A 21,777-nucleotide genomic window follows, 5' to 3' on the forward strand; every position below is an offset into this window, starting at 1 on the left:
TATGCAGGTCCCTTCCACATTCAAGTGCAAGCTTGCATTCATTTTTTTTTTTTTTTTTTGATAAATCATTACACTCGGATGTACGTCACAATACAGAAGAAAAGATTTGTTGCTACTTCAGTTTCATCGTGACTTTAACGCAGAAAACAAACAGATCTCGTGCTTCCCTTATGAACACTGCCAAACGAATGACATGGTTTATGGATTACATTTTTCTTATGGCAGTTTATAGTGTTTTTGACAAGGAAAGTCTAAAGCCCGGAACACACAAAGCCAACGGTCAGTTTTTGTTCGTCGGCCGACTAAGTTTTCTCAGTGTGTTCTGCACCGTCGGCTGAAGTTGTTCCTCGTCTGCTTTTTTTCGGCCAGTTCGACATGTTGAATCGCCGTCGGGCCATCTGATCATTCTGATTGGCTGTTCAGCTACTGCCTCCTGCTGGTACGGAAAGGCATTTCTTCGTGCGCAGAACGGATGTGCAACTTGGCCGTCGGGGCAATTTTAGACCCAGACACTGCCGACGTGAGCCAACCCCGCAGTCTGCTTTTGTCGCCATTAGTGCGTCGGCTTGGTGTGTTCCGGGCTTAAGAGAAATTTGCTTAGTTGTACCCTTTTAGTGGTCAAACTATCTGCCGACAGAGAATGGCCTGTGTCTGTAGTGAAGAATGACACTGAAAGCATCAGAGTATCAGTGTCAAGAAGCAAAACATGTTCATTTCTTTTTCTTTTTTACTTACAAAATATTCTATGAAATACAATATCGTTTACTGCATTTCCTTTGTCAAAAAACAAACAGTATGACAAATTTTAGTTTTCTGATTTTCTATGAAAACACTGAAATATAAAACAGAGGGCAGGAGAGGAAATCCTCAGGTGACGAAATACATAGAGTGAGAGCAGAAGCTCTTCAGAAGTGAGCAGTTACTCTGTCAATCTCCAGAAGATCATCCAAGATCTGAAACAAATATAGAGCAGACAAGCTCAAGAACAGGAAAGATAGAAGCACATGAGGAGATTATTGCTGTCACAGATGGTCAGTGTAAATTAGTGTAGAATCTGTGTAAAGTATAATTAAACAATTTTTCTGGTTCTCTAGTTTAACTGGCATTCAGCAAGTGCTAATATTAATAATTTGTTTCATTTATATAGTGCTTTTCTGGGTACTGAAAGCGCTTTACGTAGGGATATTTGGATATAATATGGATATTTAATGCTGCCTTCATATGCTACCGAAATTATCGCAAGATTCCTAGTAGGAAACTGGTTTTGGAAACTCAGATCATTTTGATACTTAAATTTCCAGATTTGAGTTACTATGGTTTAACTAAAACCATAAAAGAAAAAGAAAAACTATTTTTAGATTAAAACTATTTTAAAATATTTTTAAAAATTCAAAACCGTAACTAAAATAAACAAATGAAAACTATATAGATATTTAAAAAATAATAAAAATGAAAAAAGTAAAAATGACTAACTGTATATAAAATCTGAACACAAAAATCTAATTCAAAATATGAACTAATTTTCACTCTAATGTTGAAAATGAAAAGCATTTATTTGACTGAATTTCCAGAATTGGAATTAATAAGCTGATTTTTTTCTGAAACAAGGGTTAATTTATATCAAGTTCTTGTAAATATATTCAATATATTTCCAGAACTTGTGTATAATTGTAATTTCCTCTATCCAGCCCTGAGATAAAGTTTGACAGCCAACTGAGTTCAGCACTCACAATGTCTGCCGTTGTGCCAATCTTCTTGGCCAGTTCACTTCGCTCCATGGTGCTGAGGTACAGGTACTTATTCAGCAGCTCTCCATCCAGAATGTTCTTCACAGCGTTCTGCAACATCCGCCGATCATAGTGCAGCATCCTGCAGCAATACACAGTAGGAAATGCTGAGAGGGTACAAAGAAGTGCACTATAATATGCAACAGAAATGTCAAATCTGGCCTGGAAATGTCTCTTACTAATTTTTTTGATGTGCTCTGCTCTAAAATATTTTTTGTCTTATGTAGAGTAAAATTTGCTCACACATCTGTCCATTGAGGGTCTCATTTGTACAATATTAAATATTAATTAATTGATATTAATTTAAATTTAAATCTGTTCCAAAGAAAAAGACGATTCCAGACATGCAAACAAATTCCCTGAGATGCAACTGGAAATCTACACCTATCTCTAAAAACAATTCTTAAAAAGGTCATGGAAATGCATTGGTCATGAAAAAGTTGGGTAAAGCAATGACATGCTGGAATGTTGTAGGCAGGGCCTAAAACTTTTTGCCACACCTGCCAATGGCCAGTGACTTAAGACAATTTATCGGTCGTAAATATTTTTTACCAGCCATGAAACAGATTAATCCTTATTAAAGTTACGAAAGTTATTCAGTCTAGAGTAGTGAGTGATTTTTCTTTTTTTGATTGACATTAAAAGCAGCAGGAATATTGGGCTTCTGTCACTTTAAGAGCTAATGCACGGATCAAATTTACTGATACACATGTTTTCTTTCGTTCTGTTTACGTTCACTTAAGACGTAACTGACTATGTATACGAGTATATTCGCCAAGATGGACATTTTGACAATTTTGTTTGAATATGTCTGTTCAAGCGCAAGAAGATATGAAGGAGAGCTCAATTCAGTATCGCGCACTGAGACGCAGATTTCTGGCTAATGAATTGAGTTCCCTTTTGCTTGAATATTTAAATTGGCAAGGGTTAAACTTTCGTGAAGATGCAGCACTGGCCTATCAACTGTCCCAAGCGTCGTTCATGTTCTCAATATTGCATTGTTAGAATTCATAAAAATGTTACCGACCAACATAAAAATGTTACTAACATAAAAATGTTACTCGGCAACATTTTTACTCACATTTCACGCTTGGCGAGAGTTAATTTTAGGCCTTGGTTGTAGGGTTTCTCTGATTTACATCTCTCTGGACGTCAGCAGAACTAAGTCAGTACCTGAAGGCCTTTGGGTTGAGTCCAGCATGATGTGGCAGCATGGTGGTGAGGGCGTTCTGCAACATCAGCAGTCTGCGGTACGTCTTTTCCTGCATGGGTAGAAGCAGGCCGACGCCACCGTCCAACGTAGCTGCACAGACACAGAGAACAGAGTTAGGTTTCTCATGAACTGGTTTAACTAGTTGTAAAGTAACGATGGCTCAATGATCATGTTTCATGAATGTTGGTAGCTAGAGTGCGAAGGTGTTCAAAAGCCTCCAGAGAAGCTTGTAATAGGACCCACCGAACCAGGTGATGTGTTTGTTGTCCCAGGTGAGTGCCTTCTTGCTGGCCGTGTCCAGAGTGCCGCGGCACGGCATCCTCCAAAAGGCATTCACGTGAGCGCCCACGTTAAAGTCTGCTCGCCGCAGCAAACGCATGCCCCCAAAACTCTCTTTGGCTAAAGATGGTAGGATGAAGGTCATACGTATGATATCGGACACTGGGAAAGAGCAAAGTCTGAAGGTATTGCAGAAAAGATCAAATAAATGACTCACCTTCTGGCAGGTACATGTAGACCAACAGGTTTTTGTCTCTGTCTGAAACTAAGCAAGGGTTTAAGAGGTCAAATGAGTGACGTCTACAAGTGTCAAACTAATAAGATAGAAGAAGATTCTAGAAGAAGAATGTATTTACCTAGAAAGCCAAGCTGGTTATTGTCCACCATAAATTCAATGCTATAAACCTCCAGGGGCTTTGCATCCTACGATGAAACAAAAACATGGAACAATTACACCTGCCAACCTGTACACATTACACCTGTACACTCATTTTCAGATGTATGAAAAATAACAGCGTGAAGATTCAGTTAAACTTACTGTGTATTCCACAAAAGAAACATTTGTTTGGAATAAGTAAATCATGGCAGAATGTTCATTTTTTGGGTGAACTACCTCTTTAAATCCAACTAAATCAAAAAAGGAATCGACTGCAATTGACTGATATTTGACTGCAAACTCATGGTACCCTGCTGACGAGCGAGAGTGTCTTGCTCTCTTCCTGGTAGCGCAGCAGAGAGATGCTCTTCATGACATCAGCAGCGAGGATGAAGTTCTTGATGCTGTACATCTGATGGATGTAGAGCTGCGTGTCGATGAAGGCCATGCCAGTCAGATCATTATCCCTCAGGCTCCATAAGAAGATCTGCACAGAGACAACTCCATCATACAGAAGGAACAGAAATGGCATTATATTTAATGTGACGCAGCACATCTGAAAGTATGGTACCTTCTGTCCAATGGCAGACACCAGGTACCCACTGCAGTGACAGAGAGCTGTAACAGGCCCCTTCTGCTCCTTCTCATACAGCACTTTAAACTTATTCTTGGTGAGGGGCTGACCGGGCTCTGGCACTACCTCAATCACATCCACAATCAGGATCTGTCAGATAGAATGAACCCAGATCAGACGTTTGATGAAAAGGATTTACAGAAGCAGGTTAAGACTTAAAAGAGACCAAAGGTAGGGCTGCATAATTTGAAGAAAAAATTTAATTGCATTTTTTCTGACTAATTTTCTGGAGAAAAAAAAAACTCCAGGTTTGCTGTGCTTGTTTGTAGGGCTGCATATTATTTTTGTTTTGTTTTTGCGCACAAAAAGTATTCTCGTCGCTTCATAACATTAAGGTTGAACCACTGTAGTCACGTTGACTATTTTATTACTTTTCTGGACCTTGAATGTGGTAATTTCACTGCTTTCTATGGGGATAAAAAAAAAACAACTCAGATTTCATCAAAAATATCTTAATTTGTGTTCTGAAGATGAACGAAGGATTACAGGTTTGGAACGACATGAGGGTGAGTAAGAATTTTAATTTTTGGGTGAACTAACCCTTTAAAGGATTAGTCCACTTTTAAATAAACTTTTCCTGATAATTTACTCACCCCCATGTCATCCAAGATGTTCACGTCTTTCTTTCTTCAGTCGAAAAGAAATGAAGGTTTTTGACGAAAACATTCCAGGATTATTCTCCTTATAGTGGACTCCGGCCTCCAAACGGTTTAAGGTCAAAATTACAGTTTCAGTGCAGCTTCAAAGGGCTTTAAACGATACCAGACGAGGAATAAGGGTCTTATCTAGCGAAACGATCAGTCATTTTCGAAAAAAATGTAAATGTATATGCTTTATATAAACAAATGTTCGCCTTCTAAGTGCTTCCGCCAAAACCGCATTTCCGTATTCTCCAAAAAAATACGCTGTATGTCCTACACCTTCCCTATTCTACTTACGGAACGAACGCAGCGCAAGTTTTGGAGAATACGGAAATGCGGTTTTGGCGGAAGCGTTTAGAAGGCGAACATTTGTTTATATAAAGCATATACATTTACAATTTTTTTCGAAAATGACCGATCGTTTCGTTAGATAAGACCCTTATTCCTTATTCCTTATAGTGGACCCTTAGTCCACTATAAGGAGAAAAATCCTGGAATGTTTTCATCAAAAACCTTCATTTCTTTTCGACTGAAGAAAGAAAGACATGAACATCTTGGATGACATGGGGGTGAGTAAATTATCAGGAAATGTTTATTTTAAAGTGGACTAATCCTTTAACTGTCGTTAGATCTTGTAAATCTAACATGATCAGCCATATTACTCTCTTTATTTTTCAGTTGTGGAGTAAAGTTATGTGCATCAATTATGCCTGTAAACGAGGTATTTCTTCAATGGAATTTCGTCAATCCATTCCATTAATGTACTACTACTAACTGCACCTGTCAGGAGTGTTTACGGATGTGTGTAAGCAATGTTATTCTATAGTCTAGTTTGGTGTAAGTGAAGACTCACTCTGCCCCTACAGGTGACCTCCTCTCCCTGCATGAGGCACGTGCCCACTGCCACGTATCCCTTCAGTCCTGATACAGTCTCCTGACTCTTCAGAGCCACTGTCTTCATGCACGTCACATGCTCCCACTCCTCCAGGTCAATGCTGACGAAGACAGTTCAACAATGTTATACAGACAGTTCTGTTTATTTTTTGTGATCGTCATCATTTACTCAAGCTCATGCCGTTCCAACCTCATAAGACTTTAGTTTAACTTTGAAACAAAATGAAGATATTTTTAGTGAAAATTTCTGTCCTTCTAATGAAAGTCCATGCAACCAAAACTTTACGCTTAATAAACAAACATCAAATATAGTAAACTGAAGCTCAGTTGTACTTGCTTGATGTATGAAAACCAATGAGGTTTGAGCTTCTGTTAACCATATTTGAGGTGCACTTTGTATATGCATTGATTAATGTTTAAATTTGAATAAAAGCCTAAATTAAATCTGTTTATCATATAAAGTGATCGTGTCTCCTCAGAAGACTTTAATGAAACCACTCTATTCATGTGGATTACTCTTATAATCTTTATGAACTTTTTGAAGCTTAAAAGTTGTGGTTATCTGGACTTTCAATGAAGGGACATAAATCTCTCAGGTTTCATTAAAAATATCTCCATTTGTGTTTCAAAGATGAACCAACCCCTCATGTCATTTCAAACTCATAAGAGTTGAGTAAATGCTGACAGAATTTTTATTTTTTGGTGAACTATCCCTTTAAGTGAAACATGAAGGTGGTTCTTACCGCGTGTTTGGGATGGCCTCCCAGCTGACCGGAGAGATGAGCTGAATGGAGAATTTGTCCTGCTGAGGGTGTATGTACCGCTCATCTGAGAGAACAATCAAACTATTAAGACCCCATTAAATCAGACACATTCACTGTATCCACGTACACATCGGAACAAACAGTGTCACACCTCTTTCAATGGTCTCAAACTCTTTCTCTTCTCCAGTCATTCTGGGAATACGAGTGCACTGCTCTTTAACACTGCTGCACACAGCATACACCTGAAACACACACGATTGATCACATATGAACAAATGAATGCAAACACTTACATAACACTAATTCAATGATGAACACTATTTTTATTTATGCAAAGAGCTTAGTCAATCATAACAAATCTCATTTGCATATGAAATCTTAAAGAGGCAAAAACAGCCAGCCTAATTCTAAAGATGCAGTCACAATAGCAAAATTTTGCAGCAAAAAAGAGCCACTGTCCATTGCCAATAGAGTAGCGATGCATAATAATAGGCATTCACAGTTCACACAGAAATTAATTTTTAAACAAAGCATCTTTCTGTCACAGCCAATTTTGTGTGACCAACTTGAACATGAGAGAAATATGCAAACTTTTTTACCCTAACACGAATTTCAGATCGGATTGTATTTTTCAATGGTCACCAAAAGTGTTTGGTTACCAACATTCTTTAAAATATCTTCTTCTATGTTCCACCAAAGAAAAACATGAGTTAGTAAATGATGACAGAATACTGATTTTTGGGTGAACTGTCCCTTTAAATGTCATAGAATAGTTTAAAGTTAAAAGTTTAAAAATGGTCAAGAAGAGCTAAATTATGACTACATTCAGTGAACTCCTCATTTACAGCCCACAGCATTTGCATTACCTTGGATTCCACGTGGTACGACACATAGTGGACGGTACACCTGAGTGGAATCTTGCGGACAGGCCAGGGAGCATCGTATGAGAGGTAAGTGGGTAACACACTAATCCTCAGTTCGCCCTAGAGGAGCAAATGCATTTCAGTTACACATTTAACCTGTCAAGATCATCTTCCCAAGATATCCAGATACATTGGAGGGTGAATAACACTTTTTACATTTTGAGAAGTCATTTAACATCCAATACCAAATGCTAATGTGCATTTTAGAGCTTGTTTGTACCTGTTTGTTGAAGTAGAGGAACCCTTTGGGGCAGTTGATATTATGAAAGGGCGAGAAGGACTCGATAGCTCCATCTATTGTCATGGGGTGGAGCCGCATCGCCCCACGAGACGTCACCAACATCCAGTGAGGAGACGGCCCGCAGATAAACACCTGAAAAACAGTGCCCACATATATGTAGTGCTTGTTTTACAAATTTAAGCTTGGCTTGAGGGGGAAAAAATTGGAAAAAACTGTTAAAATCAGTGTCAATGTCTTATATGCCAGCTCTGATAACTTGCCAGCAGTTTTGTTATTGTTAACAAATCTATTGAAAATAATTTTTGGTAACTGAACCAATTTTAAACCAAGTCACAGACAGACGTACCCCTGCGTATCCTGAGATGTCCTGGAAGTATCTGAATCTGGCCACACGACCCTTGACCCCCAGAGTCTCCTCTCCCTGTCCCTCAGGCTTCTTGTCCTTTCTAATTTTGGACTTCTTCTCTCTGAAGTTAATATTATGAGGCATCTGACAGGAAGAAAACAACGCCATCACTTATCATCGTTTACACATCATTAGAGTAAATGTCCTGAGGAGAGTATTTAGTGTTGGCTTGTACCTTCTTAAAGCGCACTTTCAGGTTGCACTGAGCTTGCTGCTGGTCGTACGGAAAGGCCTCATAGATGAGAAGCTCTTGATCAACATGTGCCTGTTAAAATTTGATTGACAAATTCAGTAAAAATTAAACTTCAACTCCTCCAGAAGAGCAGGTTCATGTGATAAACTCACCAGCAGGTAAGGACGGCTGTGGTTGTAGCCTAAAGACACAAGAGCAACTTCTTTGACCAATGGGATTTCTCCCTGCCTTGTCACTTCCTCCTTTTTAAGCTCCCCTTGAGTAGCTGATTGGCTAGCAGAGCTGTCAACCAAAACACGCTGACCAACAGGGAAATTTTTCACCAGGAAAACCAAGCGCCAGTCGGGAAGCTGGTAGATCTGATTAAGAAACGACAAAAGAATTTTAACAACCGATAATAAGAACAAAAAAAGAGATTTTATGTTTTGTGCTATATGGAAGCTTATACCATGAAATAGCCCCTAATGACTAAATAGACTTTTCATTTTTGTATTTTTGGGTAAGTTATATGGATTTTTAGAGTCATAAAAAAGGACATTTTAATATTTAATATTCAATATGAAATAATAAAAAATAAAAACTGTAATAAATAATATATACAAAAAAATACTTTTATTTCAATATTCAATATTTCAAAACATTATTTTCACCATGAATACAACCTAAATCAATACAGCTCTTTCAAGTAAATCTCTGTAAATCAGTGTGTATGTTCGTCACCTCCATGACTCCATTCTCTCTGACCAGCAGGCACCAGTGTGACGGATCCTGTCTGCTCTGGCCGCCCTCTCTTCCTGTCTGAGTTGAGTTCACTCCTGCAGAGCCACGGCTGGACTCTTCTTTATTAGGGCTGGTCAGAGGGTTCGACTCCCCATAAAGCATCTCCTCCTCATCATCCACCGCATTACTGACAAAGAACATGAGGGAAAGAAAATGAGTAATTTTGGACAAAAGTCACAAGACTGGAAATAAGAGCATTTAAAAAAAAAAAAAAAAAAATGAGTGAGTGGATACCTGATGTCCTGGATAATGGTCTCTGTCTCTGATTGAGTTCTGATGACAGTTTCCTCTTTGGCCAGGAAGCTGACCTTGTTCTCAGTGGTAAACATGCCACTGACATCACGATATGCACATAATGTAATAACACGTGATTGCTGGAAAAAAATGAGAATTGGTCGAATTGAGAAGAATTAAAAAAAATTCAACAATGAAAAATGACTATTTGAGTAAAGAGAAACTGATTTGATTAATAGTAATTACACTAAGGCAATAAGAATTTGAGTGAAAATGTGTGTCAATTTAATTTTTAATTGTTACTGCCACAAATCAAAAAAACATCTTCTGTTCTAAATATAGGAATTATTTTCTTTATTTGCTTTAGATTTAGAGGTAAAATACAGTTTTTCACAAATTTTTCCATGAGATTAATACACTAATTTTTCCATGATATTTTATACACATGCATAAAATACACTACCATTCAAAAGTTTGGGGTCAGTACGATTTTTTTTAAAGAAACGAATACTTTCATTCAGCAAATATGCATTAAATTGATCAAAAGTGATGGTAATGACAATTATAATGTTATAAAAAAATCTATTTCAAACAAACACAGTTCTTTTGAACTTCCTATTCATTATAATCCTGCAAAAATATTAAGCAGCACAACTGTTTTCAATAATAAAAAAAAAATGTTTCTTGAGCAGTAAATCAGCATATTAGAATGATTTCCAAAGGATCATGTGATGCTGAAGACCACTGAAGTAATGGCGACTGAGAATTCAGCCTTGTCATCAAATTTTAAAATATATTTAAATAGAAAACAGTTATTTAAAACTGTAATAATATTTTACATTATTATTTAACTGTATTTTTGATCAAATAAATGCATCACTTTGGTGAGTATAAGAGACATATCTTGCCCAAACTTTTGAACGGTAGTGTATAAGATGTCTGCATAGACTGACCATGTGGATTTGTGGTTTCTGCAGTGCCAGGCGGTGACTCTTGCCCATGTACGAATCACTCTTCAACACAAACATGGTGACCACTCCCTCCGCTGTCATGATGACCACGTAAGGATCAGCCACAGAGCAGTGCACTATGGGAGAGCCCAGGTCCACAGGTATAAAGTGGAGCTGTGTCACTGAGTGCAAAAAGAAAAAGAGACCAGATTAAACACAGGCCATTAATTATACGGCCATGGTTATAAATACACTGATGTGTTCCTTTACCTCCCTCTAGCAGTCTGATGCCCATAGGAGACACCTGGATGATGTATTTATTGTCTCCGATGTTGCCCGCATACACAGTGGGACCCTGTGTGGCGAAACCACTAGTGTCCAGTTCCATAATCTCCTGACCAGTCTGTAGGATCTGAACACACAGAGAGCAATGACACACTGTAAAGCCGAGGTCACATTGGCAAAACTATGGCGAGATTTTACAGGCAAGTGACTGCAAGCATTATGATTGGTTGAAGAGTATCCAATGAACTTGAAGCACATATGAGATCAGTGATGGAAATATCTGTCTGCATGGAATGACATACTAGCATACTGCTTACTACATACTATATAGTATATTGAAAATAACTCTTGGCAGTCTAATAAAAAAAATAGTCAATGAGAGGTTAAAAATTGTGACTGAATACTTCCAGTACATTATTAAGGGAAGGTCAAGTCAAGTACATTGTATTGTGGGTTACAATACTGCAGTGTGCTCTATTATGTGCCCAATACAGTAAATTTGCATACTGTGCACTGCACTGTATATACAGCATACAGTCATAACAGTAAGAGTATTATGGTAGTATGTTATGCAGAATATAGTCTGTGAATACCATGGTGGAGTCTTCTCTACTGAGGATGAGGAAGCCGTGTTTGTTCTTGTCATCCTCCACTGTGGGCTCATGCTTCTCCTCCTCAGGACCCTCACTATCGCCCTCTGCTGGAGACTACAGACATAGGGAGTTTCAAAGTAAAGCAGTTGCAGTAAAACAGCTAAACAAGACTATTGTGTGTGATTTATCAAATAGAAGAAAAGTGACAGGGGGCTGTAACAAATCACCTTTTCAGGTTTCTCCTCACAGTATATGACTGTCCACATGTCATGGCATCCAGGAAGTTCAAACGTTGTGACCACCTGTGGTCTGATGCTTTTCTATAGACCAGCAAAATATATTACAAATTTAATATAATAAAGTAATAATGGATGGCCTATATGCACTTTTCAATTGCCAGTGGCCAATATATTGTCAACATATACAGTATGTGAGGCCTATAATGCCAACACTGCAAAAAGTGCTTTTCTTATTCAGTATTTTTGTTGTTTTGCAGTACAAATATATAAACACTCTTAAATCAAGAGATATTTATTTGAAATGCAAAATGACGTAAGATAAGAAGTCTTGTTTTCTGAGAAATTTATCAAAGTTAAAGGTGTAGTAAGCAATTTTTGAAAGAGGATTGGACCAAGCACCACAACACACTTGTAGCCAATCAGCACAAGGGGGAGTATACACTCATGATTGTGTACGAGAGAGAATGAGCAAGAGGGAGATTTGAAGAAAGACTGTAGAAAGAGAGATGGCTGAGAGACATTACAAAAGAGAAAAGGTCAGAGGAATATCACTGGAAAAGAAGGGTTATGATCAGGCAAGGGCTTTAGGATCCGCGTTAATATTAGAAAAGCTTTCCAGTGCTAGAGAGCCCTAAGTGGGAAGGCCTAAAAATGGACGCCGAGGTTGCGTTGTTTCTGTTCCATATGCAAGTAACATTGGTTTTTGCTATGTTTCATGAATGTCATGATATGCTGTTGTTGTTAGCTATAGTAACAGGACAGTTTTGAGTGTCATTGTTTGACTGGAGCTGGTGTACTGCTGGCAACTAACAACAAACTCTTGCTTGTATTTATTCTTGTGTACTGTATGTTAATTTTTTTGTTCTTCCTTGTCGTCCGTTAGTCATCTTCGCTTTATTTTTCGCAAAGCATTGTTTTGCTTTGCTTCAGCTATGAAAACAAGATGTCCACTCTTGCATTGTGTGTTCATGCATTTTGGGGACAGAGCAATGAAGGGAGGAGTGAGTGTGTGTGTTTGTTTGTGTTGATTTCAAATATCAGGTGTTTCTCAGAAATCGCTTACTGCGTCTTTCAGTGAGTTTATGATTAAACCCCAGAAAAAATAACTGCCAACAGGCTCGGAAAAATAAACCTCTTGTTTTTCTTTTGAATTATGTTTATTTCTTACATGCATAAATGTTAAGTTTATGCATAAACTTACTTCAATTTTATACATTTCTCTGAAAACAAGACTTCTTGTCCTACATCTTACGTTACATTTTCCAAACTTTCTCTTGATTTAAAAATGTTTAGGTTTTTGTTCAAGACAAAAATCCTGTTTAAGAAAATTACTTTTTGCAATGAAAGTATTTAGGCCAGTGGTTCCCAAACCTGTCCTGGAGGACCCCCAGCCCTGCACATTTTGTATGTCTCCCTATTTCTGACACACCCATTTCAGGTCTTGCTGTCTCTGATTCAACTCACATGAGTTGAATCAGGTGTGATAGATGAGGGAGACACAAAATGTGCAGGGCTGGGGGTCCTCCAGGATAGGTTTGGGAACCACTGATTCAGGCTAATAAAATGTAATTACAGCAAATGAGATGTACACATATACAACACAATTAAAGAAACATTCACCTGAAATTCACTAAAAATACTTAAAAACATAAATCATTATCCATTGACTCTGCTGTTGGTAGATATGAGAACTAGCACAATGGAAAGTTAACGCTTCTGTTAATCAGTCAAGCATCAAACATGATTATTGGGCAATGTTGATCATTTCAAAATTGCAAATTATTAGCCGATTTATGTCTAGTACTAGTAATAAAACTCAGCATTTAGTTTAAATGTTACAAACACTTCAACATTTCACCTCAATAAACATAAGCTTTATCCAGTCATCCACATGATAAAACCAGTAAGATTCATCATAATTAGCCAGGGGTGTCAAACCCAATCAACTTAGGGGCTATATAAAAAAATGTTAGGGCAATATCTAACATACGTAAGACATCACATCAAACTGAAGTAATAAATCCCAAAAAACATACATATGTATCACTCAACTTCTCAAATCTGCTTCATCAGTCATGCTGAAAACTTGCATGACAAAAATGCAGTTGTACTTCATTCACACCAGAATTATTTGCTGTTGTGATCTAATTTCTGTGTGAATGAAAACTGTGTGAACTCTTTACTTTGTCATCTGTGCCTGTACAGCAAGCAGATTCAGGCCATGTTCACACCTGATACTAACATCTGTCTTGTGTGAACAAAACTGGTCAGTTGAGACAGATCACCATTTAACTCTGGTATTCATGGTCTTCAGTTTTAATATGCATCTCCTGAGACTTGCCATCAGATTTTGAAGGATGGGTCTCTACCCCACCAGACAAAAGTTTGGGCACAACTTTTTGTTCTTTATTACTGTTTTCCACATTTAAAGAATAACAGTAAAGTCATTAAAACTATTAAACATAAATGGAATTACTGGAAATTATGCAGTGACCAAAACTATTGTATATTTTTTTCTTCGTCAAAGTCGTTTTTAAGACACATTGGACATTTGAGATCAAACCACCTGAGATTCATGTTAATACCAGGTGTAAATGGGGCCTCATTTGCACTTAGACAAATAACACTAGTTTCATGCATCCTGTGTGAAATGCATGAGCGGTGCATCAGCAGTGTGCCTCTGCTGTATCTCGGGTGTTTTAAAGGCCTCTCCAACCATCTCTGAGGCAGCCCTGGTAAAGCCCAGAAGTCACTGTAGCACCCGCACCAACCTGCGGCAGATGAGCCTCACCGCCGCAGGACAGAGTGCTGTGCATTTCTGCTTCAAACTGACCCAGCTGCAGTGCATGCGCATGCAATTGTATGCAATTACTGTCCACAATTACAAGAACAGAAGGTACACAGGTGGCAGTGTCAGCAGTGATAATCATACCTGCAGTACAGAAAGAGCTCCATTCTTGCCATATCCTGAGCACACCACCACCTCCAGATCCGGCTCTGGGTTATTTTGAAACTGATGGAAGAATTGATATTGCATCACAATTAATAAAAAAAATATATATTTTTTCCCAACCCAACTGTTAAATGGAACTAATAATGTTTGAGACTAAATATGCCTCACTTTTCATGCTGTCTCTCAGAGTTCAGTATTAAATACCTCACTGATCGCAGTTGCTAACAAGTGTCTAAATGGGACTACGAAGTTAAATGCAGTTTACTACAACCGAATTAACTCCAGAAAAATGCAGGTAGTGACAACAGCATTTACAAACAATCAACACAGTGTGTACAGAACCGAACTGAACAAATAGTTGTTAATGTTGTATTTAAAGGTGCAACAGGTAATTCTCTACAGAAACATTTTTTGTTATACTGATGAAAGTCTCATGTCCTGATCTATCTCTATGTTAAACGGTCTAAATGTATTTTTATAAATATATATCGTCTGTGGAAGGCGTAGGACCATAAAATGTTCATCCAATCATTATATTTGGTCCAAATGAAATAATATAATGTCCTACCTGCCTGTCAATGTATGTTTTTACATACCCTTGCGCACCCCGTTTGTGCAGACATCATATGTCATCAGTCCGTTTCAAATTATGCAGAGTTTTTGTACAGACATCAGTCGTGGAGCACCGCAAACAAACAACAGGCACATTTTACAGTTCCTACCGCATCAAAACAATAAGCTTGCTCACGCCATAACTGCCGTAATTAGGAGATGGCAACCCGTGACATAACCGGAGCCGGTTATGTCCTCAGACTCGGAATTATGGGTTTCCATGTCAACAGTATCAACACCTGAATCTGCAGCAGTCAGGTACAAGCTCTCTAAGTTGTTTACGTTCATTATTATTGTAATGTTATGTGCTTTGAGAAATTAAGTAGTTTAACATTTTCTCTTGTGACACTTTGCCGAGAGCAGCTGTGTGTGTGTGCCTTCATGTGTTTTAGAGGAGGCATGGTTTTGGGGGATTCACTCCTGTATTTAAATGCGGTTGTCACTCCTGAAACTTTACAGTGTGTACGTGGTCAAAGAGTTGTCGTACTTAATGGTGATGTTGAAGTAATGCAACCATGGTGTAGTTTGTTTAGTAGTTTTGACCTACATTTAGCTTTTTACAACTGGTGACTGAATTTAAGCTTCAAAATCCATAAAAGTTGCGTTCATTTATGAAGATTATCTTGATAAAAAGTGTAAGAATCATAAAATTTAGTTGGTTTTCTGCAAAAATCCAAATGACAATGGAAAAATCCTATTGGGATTTTGTCAAGGGAACCAGGGTGATGCAAACATATGGGTTAGCTTACAAAAATGCGTCACTACTGCAGCGCAATATAGAGAAAATAAAAGGTACCTCTTCAGACAGGAAGGCCGGTTCTCCCATGGAGGCGCTGGCACAAGGTCCAATGTTCAGTATGCTGTCACAAACCTGGACATAAACATCAGATGACCCATCAAATCTAGTTCAATACATGCAATTCGTACAGGCAACAACATTTGAAATGTACATATGTGGTATTCACAGTCCTTAATTTTGTAAAATAATGTGTTACTGAGATAAGATTAAATAGGACCTCACCTCAAATGAGTATGTAGCCAACTGAGTGCCTGACTGAGCCTCACTCCCGTACACCTCAATTTCATCAAGCTCATCAGGTAGATTTGCCTTACCTGAACACAGCAACTCACACATATATACAAAACACACTGACACAAATATCTGTCCATGTACAACATTGCGATTAGTTACACTACCTGCCCAGTTAGTCAAGGAATCCACACGCTTCTTTTTATTTGGAGGCTCTTCCTGGAAGATAGAGGCATTTAATATGAGAAAGAAGCTTCAGATCCTTTTTACAAAAGATTTTATATGCTTAAAGGAAACATTTCATGAAAAAAAGTATTGTAAAAGACAAAACTATTCTTTGGCTGGATCTCAGCTTTAGGAAAGAGTGTCTAAAGGTTATTTTAACAAGATATTTGATCATTTTGGTTAAATCTTTTATGTGACCGGTAAAACCGGTAGTGTATGATGACAACTGCAGTGATGGGCAACTTACTGCTGCAGCATATATGCGTTCATTCCTTTGAGAAAAAGAAGCACTTAACTGTACTGAATGTGCACTTGTAGTGTACTTCTAGCTACACTACAACAGTATTTTTTAAAATATATATCAGAGATAATATAATGTTAATGAAATAAAAGGCCACTTAAGTGTACTTAGAGAATACATTTTCATGACTGTTTCTTAGCACACTTAAGTACATTTTTATAAAGTGCACTTTCTAATAATGTAAAATTAAAAGTTGTTTTAAAGTACATTTTAAATCATTATGTCTTAATCTTATGTTGTGCTTTCATGAAATGTACACTTATTTTGATGTTGACTAACATACTAAAGCTCATGTAAAGTATAATTTAACTGTTGTGTGTTATTCAATAAAATTTTATTTAAAGTTAATATACTTTAAATGTAGTGAATTGTTATTACAAATGAGTAATTACAAATATATTTAAATATATTTTAGTTTACCATAACTGCTTGTCAGTGCATTTGGCAGAACACTTTAATCATATTTCAAAAAGACAATAGAAGTAATTTTGAAATTACATATAAAGATGCAAGTCCAACTTAAGTACGGTAAAAAACACTCTAAAGTTCAGCTAATTGCATTTAATATAAATTTAAACTAATACATTTTCATTTAATTGCAATTGACATCAGATTACTTGTCAAATCTAGTTCAATTAACAATTAACATGCAATTAAGTGTCCGAATTTATTTTGCACTGAAGTAAATTCTTAAAAGTTTTCTTCACAAGAGTTCACACACACCTGTTTCTCTTTCTCCTCGTTCTCTTTGCCCTCTTCCATTGGTGTTTCCTGAAGTTTCTCAGTGTACCTGAGCAGCAGTGAGTTGCCCAGACGAGAGCCCAGGAACAGATAACCTGCTTCCATTGTCATCATCTGAGAGGAGAGAGATGGAGGGAGAGTGTGAGTGTCTGTGAGCAAGCACTTGAAGGATTGAAGACTGTGCAGTATATTTTGAGTGGATTTGCACAGCTAAACACTCACACAGGTGGCCAGGACGCTGGCGGCAGCCTTATCAAAGTGGAACGCCCGCACACTCCTCATGCCATCTGTGATGAGCGTCAACACGTAACTGCACACACAAGACACTCAGTCCAGAAACACATGGACAAAACTCTGATACAAATGTCCAGTTTACACCAATCCAGTTTGTATGTGACATAAAACATGGGAGATATTATGGTCATAAAAACAAAAGATCTCACATTTCTCCTCCTTTGAGTGAGATGACCATCTTATCAGAGGTAATGAAGGATGCTTGAGAACAATCCAGTGTGATCTTCACTTCCTCCTGTGGCCCTAAAGAGCAAAAAAGATTTAATGGAAATATCAAAGTGAATAAAACTCATCTATTAGTAATCATAACTTTGACTGTGAGGACTGTATTTTTGGGCAAAGAGTCCCAGAAGAACTTACTCAAGGGGAAAGCTGTGGTGCCATTGGTCTGACTGTTAAGTGACACTCCAAATGGAGGAACACTCTGGTTTAGATAGAGCAAAGAATTCACAGCGAACACCACAACTCCACCTGAAAAAAAAACACAACATTATCATGCAAAGAGCTTCACGAGTTGGATGCTGGGATGTTTTTAAGCAGTGTTGAAGCAGTTTTCATGTACACTAGACACTTGACTGACTGCTCTTCCTTCATTTTTTGGTAAAAAAAACAAATCACTTAATTTATACATGTCTACAAAACTAATTTCAAGCATTTAAGTAGGACCATTTCAATCAGAAGGTCTTAAGATTAAGAAAACCCATTAAGGTTGCCAAAAGATTAAGATATTTTTTGCAGAAAATAAAACTAGGGCTTAGGGGCATTCAAATATTGTTGTGGACAATGAGGACCCAGGCTATCTGCAGGGTTTTTAAAATCAAATTTAAGGCTTTTTAAGACCTCCACAAATAATATTAATACCATATGGGTGGGGTAGAGACCTCTTGAAATGATAATTAAGGCTTTTCAAATACCATTTAGGATATTTAAGACTTTTTATTGCTTTAAATTTGATACAACTGAAATTAAGAAGTTTTAAGGACCCATGGCGACACTGTGGAGAACCTTGGATTTAAAAAGGTTGATAACCACTGCCATAAAATGAGAGATTAATGTCTACATGAAGTTCTTGCAGGTGAAGTAACAGTAGAAGTGAGTATGGATGATATTTTACCGATGGGTTTGGGAACAGCCATGACCTGAGTGCAGTCAAAGGGCAGGTTACTCAGCGACCAGATGACTGGATGAACCTTCTGCATGATGTTTAGAGAGATCGCCACGATACTGCACGTGTCCTGACGCACTGCTACACGCCTAAACACAACAAACAACACATCTGTTTATCAGCATGTGGACAGGTGCCTCAATAAAACACAAAGCGTCATGCTAAAGACAGGAAATGCATATGTAATGAAGTGATGATATTCAGATAAACAGTCATACCCTGGCCACGTCTGATTGGGCTCAAACAGAATAAGCAGTGTGGGCTCATAGTAACCATTGAGAAACTTCATATCGATGATGTTTAGGAGCTTCTCATCCAGTTCACGAACATCAATTATGTAACTGGGTAAGAAACTCGATTTCTGCCTGAAAGAGAAGAAACATTTTCATTGAGATCATGCTGCAAAAAAATACTAGTTTAACTGTAATAGAGTCTAATAGATACATGACTGGTTTTTTTTTTTTTTCAAAGAAATTAACATTTTATTCCAACAAAGATGCATTAAATTGATCAAGTAACAGTAAAGACATTTATAATGTTACAAAAGATTTCTATTTCAAATAAATGCTGTTCTTTTGAACTTTCTATTCATCAAAGAATCCGGACATAATCAGGCTTTCCACAAAATTATAAAGCAGCACAACTGTTTTTAACATTGACAATAATAAGAAATGTTTCTTGAGCAGTAAATCACCATATTCAATGATTTCTAAAGGATCATGTGACATTGAAGACTGGAGTAATAATGCTGAAAATTCAGCAATGCCATCACAGCAATACATTGCATTTTAACAATACATTAAAGCAGAAAACAGTTATTTGAAGTTGTTATAATATTTCACAATATTACTGTGTTACTGTATTTTTGATCAGGTAAATGCGACTTCATACAATAACATAAAAAACATAGCAAATTTTTGAACAGTAGTGTAATCATTTTACAATGTGTGCAAATATCTAGAAAATATTTCTTCATACCCCTCTCCCACAATCCCTTCTTGTTCATCGGTCAGCGTGTCCTTCCTGAAGGGCAGAACCACCAGGCAGGTGCCGTACACCAGCATGACGGCGCAGCGGTTCTCTGGGTCCACTCGCACCATGGGAATGTGCACATTCTGAACAAACCCATCCTAAAATGATCCAAACATACACCACAGATCAATCAAAATATACATCTTCACAAAACAGCAGTTCAACACATCCTCATGAACGCAGTACACACTCTCAACTCGGGTTCCTCAAAATAGTGCAGTGACAGAGTCTTGAGATCATGAGTGCCTGGATCATACTCCACAATTGAGAGCTGGAAGGGAAAAAAAACACGCAAACATTAGCTTGACTTACTATTTAAACTCTTTTACTTTTTAGCTTTGATGTAGTCAAATGTACCTTGGCATCTTTGAAGCTTAGAAGCAAGGCATCTCTGTTGGTGCCCACAAGCTGAACGCTGGCCATGGACATCACATTTCCGAAGAGAGAGAAAGACGCCACCTGCTCCAGTTTCTCTTTACGGCTCTTGGCATCTGTAAGGTTTATTATTGAACATAATAATAATTAAAATTAATCTTAATCTACAGAATACTTGATTATGACTAATGAAATTAAAAGTCCTACCTGATGACTTTTCTGATTTGGAAGTGCTCTAGAATGAAATTAGAACAAATGATTAATGACTCATATACTGTAAACCAAAGCAAACCAAACCAAACGGTATTTATTTTACAGTAAAATCACATACACACTCACACTTCAGGTTTAAAATGATAAAAACAAATATTCGTAATAATAAAGATTTTTTTTAATGTTTTTGAAAGAAGTCTCTTATGCTCACCAAGGCTACATTTATTTTGTCATATATACAGCAAAGACTTTGTGAAATATTATTACAATATTTTTATTCATATTAATATTTTTTGTGAAAACTGTGATACATGTTTTTTCATGATTTAATGATGAATACAAAGTTCAAAAGAACAGCATTTATTAGAAATAGAAATATTTTGTAACATAAATGTATTTACTGTCTCTTTTGAATGGTAGTGTATCACGGTTTCCACAAAAACATTTATTAAATAAACCAAACACAGCCTTGGTGAACATATTCTTTTAAAACACATACATACATATTTGTCGTTCCTCTGCTCGGACACATATGTGAACTGACTTCATACATTCACTTATCCACTTAAATGACAGTTGTTGCGTCTAAATATCTTCATACATTTCATTTCACAGTTTTACTTAAGCAGAGACATCAAAACACTCTCCATCCTCACCTCCACATCATAAATGATCCTGTAGACATACAACTGAGATGTCCCTGCCACCACCAGGTTTTTCTCTTGGCTGGAAATGAAGTTACAGTACACGGCAAACTCCACAGCAGTGGGCGGATGAGCCTGACGGTAAACTGCATACATGATGAATAGCAGCTCCTCTCAGCACCTTACGAATAAAACACAGTGTAAAGACTAGTGTTTCATACTGATGCTGTTTGCTTCATCTGACTCTTTACAAACTGCACAGCGGGATTTTATATTCTCTGACTAATACACAACCGATAATGCGCTAAATATACATATTTGCTGATTTATTGTATCGATTTATTGATTTCTACGCACATTTTAACGTTTTGTTGACATTATTTGCATCTAAAGCCTATCCTGCTAATATGCTAGCTAGCTGTATTTGATCATAATAAACATGATTTGTAGATACGCAAAATAAACTGTAACATACCAGCGAATTATTATGCAAATTCCCAAATGAGCCCTTTGACCACTGGGTCTCATGAATATAGATATTTAATACTGAACTCAGCACATTATCAGCACACTGGACAGCACTTTTTCATTCATTACACATCCCAGAATGACTCGCGCCAGCAGTGCGGCGCTGAAATGTGTCCGACATGCGCAATGTGCGCAAAATGAGTTCCTGCCGCTACGAGGAATAATGCGCATTTTCATTCACCCTTCTTTGAAACAAACAGACAGACAGACAGACAGACAGACAGATAGACAG

The 21,777-nt window shown here is 37.4% G+C and overlaps 1 protein-coding gene across 1 annotated transcript; it reads right to left on the reverse strand.

The window, feature by feature from the left end:
- Positions 1 to 709: 709 nt before the first annotated feature.
- cpsf1 (cleavage and polyadenylation specific factor 1) lies at positions 710 to 21,660 on the reverse strand. Its single transcript, XM_051872477.1, has 38 exons — positions 21,493 to 21,660; positions 21,030 to 21,198; positions 20,368 to 20,395; positions 20,143 to 20,276; positions 19,976 to 20,056; positions 19,732 to 19,883; positions 18,972 to 19,118; positions 18,703 to 18,842; positions 17,949 to 18,059; positions 17,738 to 17,831; positions 17,517 to 17,604; positions 17,277 to 17,408; positions 16,195 to 16,246; positions 16,019 to 16,110; positions 15,794 to 15,868; positions 14,365 to 14,445; positions 11,421 to 11,513; positions 11,194 to 11,307; positions 10,586 to 10,727; positions 10,319 to 10,497; positions 9,366 to 9,505; positions 9,072 to 9,258; positions 8,504 to 8,710; positions 8,334 to 8,423; positions 8,099 to 8,242; positions 7,732 to 7,884; positions 7,455 to 7,571; positions 6,740 to 6,830; positions 6,568 to 6,652; positions 5,784 to 5,925; positions 4,227 to 4,379; positions 3,966 to 4,142; positions 3,636 to 3,702; positions 3,497 to 3,544; positions 3,244 to 3,399; positions 2,961 to 3,090; positions 1,731 to 1,869; positions 710 to 953 (listed from the first exon to the last, which is right to left on the reverse strand). The coding sequence occupies exons 2-38, from the start codon at positions 21,171 to 21,173 to the stop codon at positions 906 to 908; spliced, it is 4,353 nt and encodes a 1,450-aa protein (XP_051728437.1). The 5' UTR covers positions 21,174 to 21,198; positions 21,493 to 21,660; the 3' UTR covers positions 710 to 905.
- Between the last annotated feature and the right edge of the window lie 117 nt (positions 21,661 to 21,777).

The sequence above is a fragment of the Ctenopharyngodon idella genome, chromosome 19 (assembly GCF_019924925.1).
Source record: "Ctenopharyngodon idella isolate HZGC_01 chromosome 19, HZGC01, whole genome shotgun sequence".
Taxonomy (NCBI): domain Eukaryota; kingdom Metazoa; phylum Chordata; class Actinopteri; order Cypriniformes; family Xenocyprididae; genus Ctenopharyngodon; species Ctenopharyngodon idella.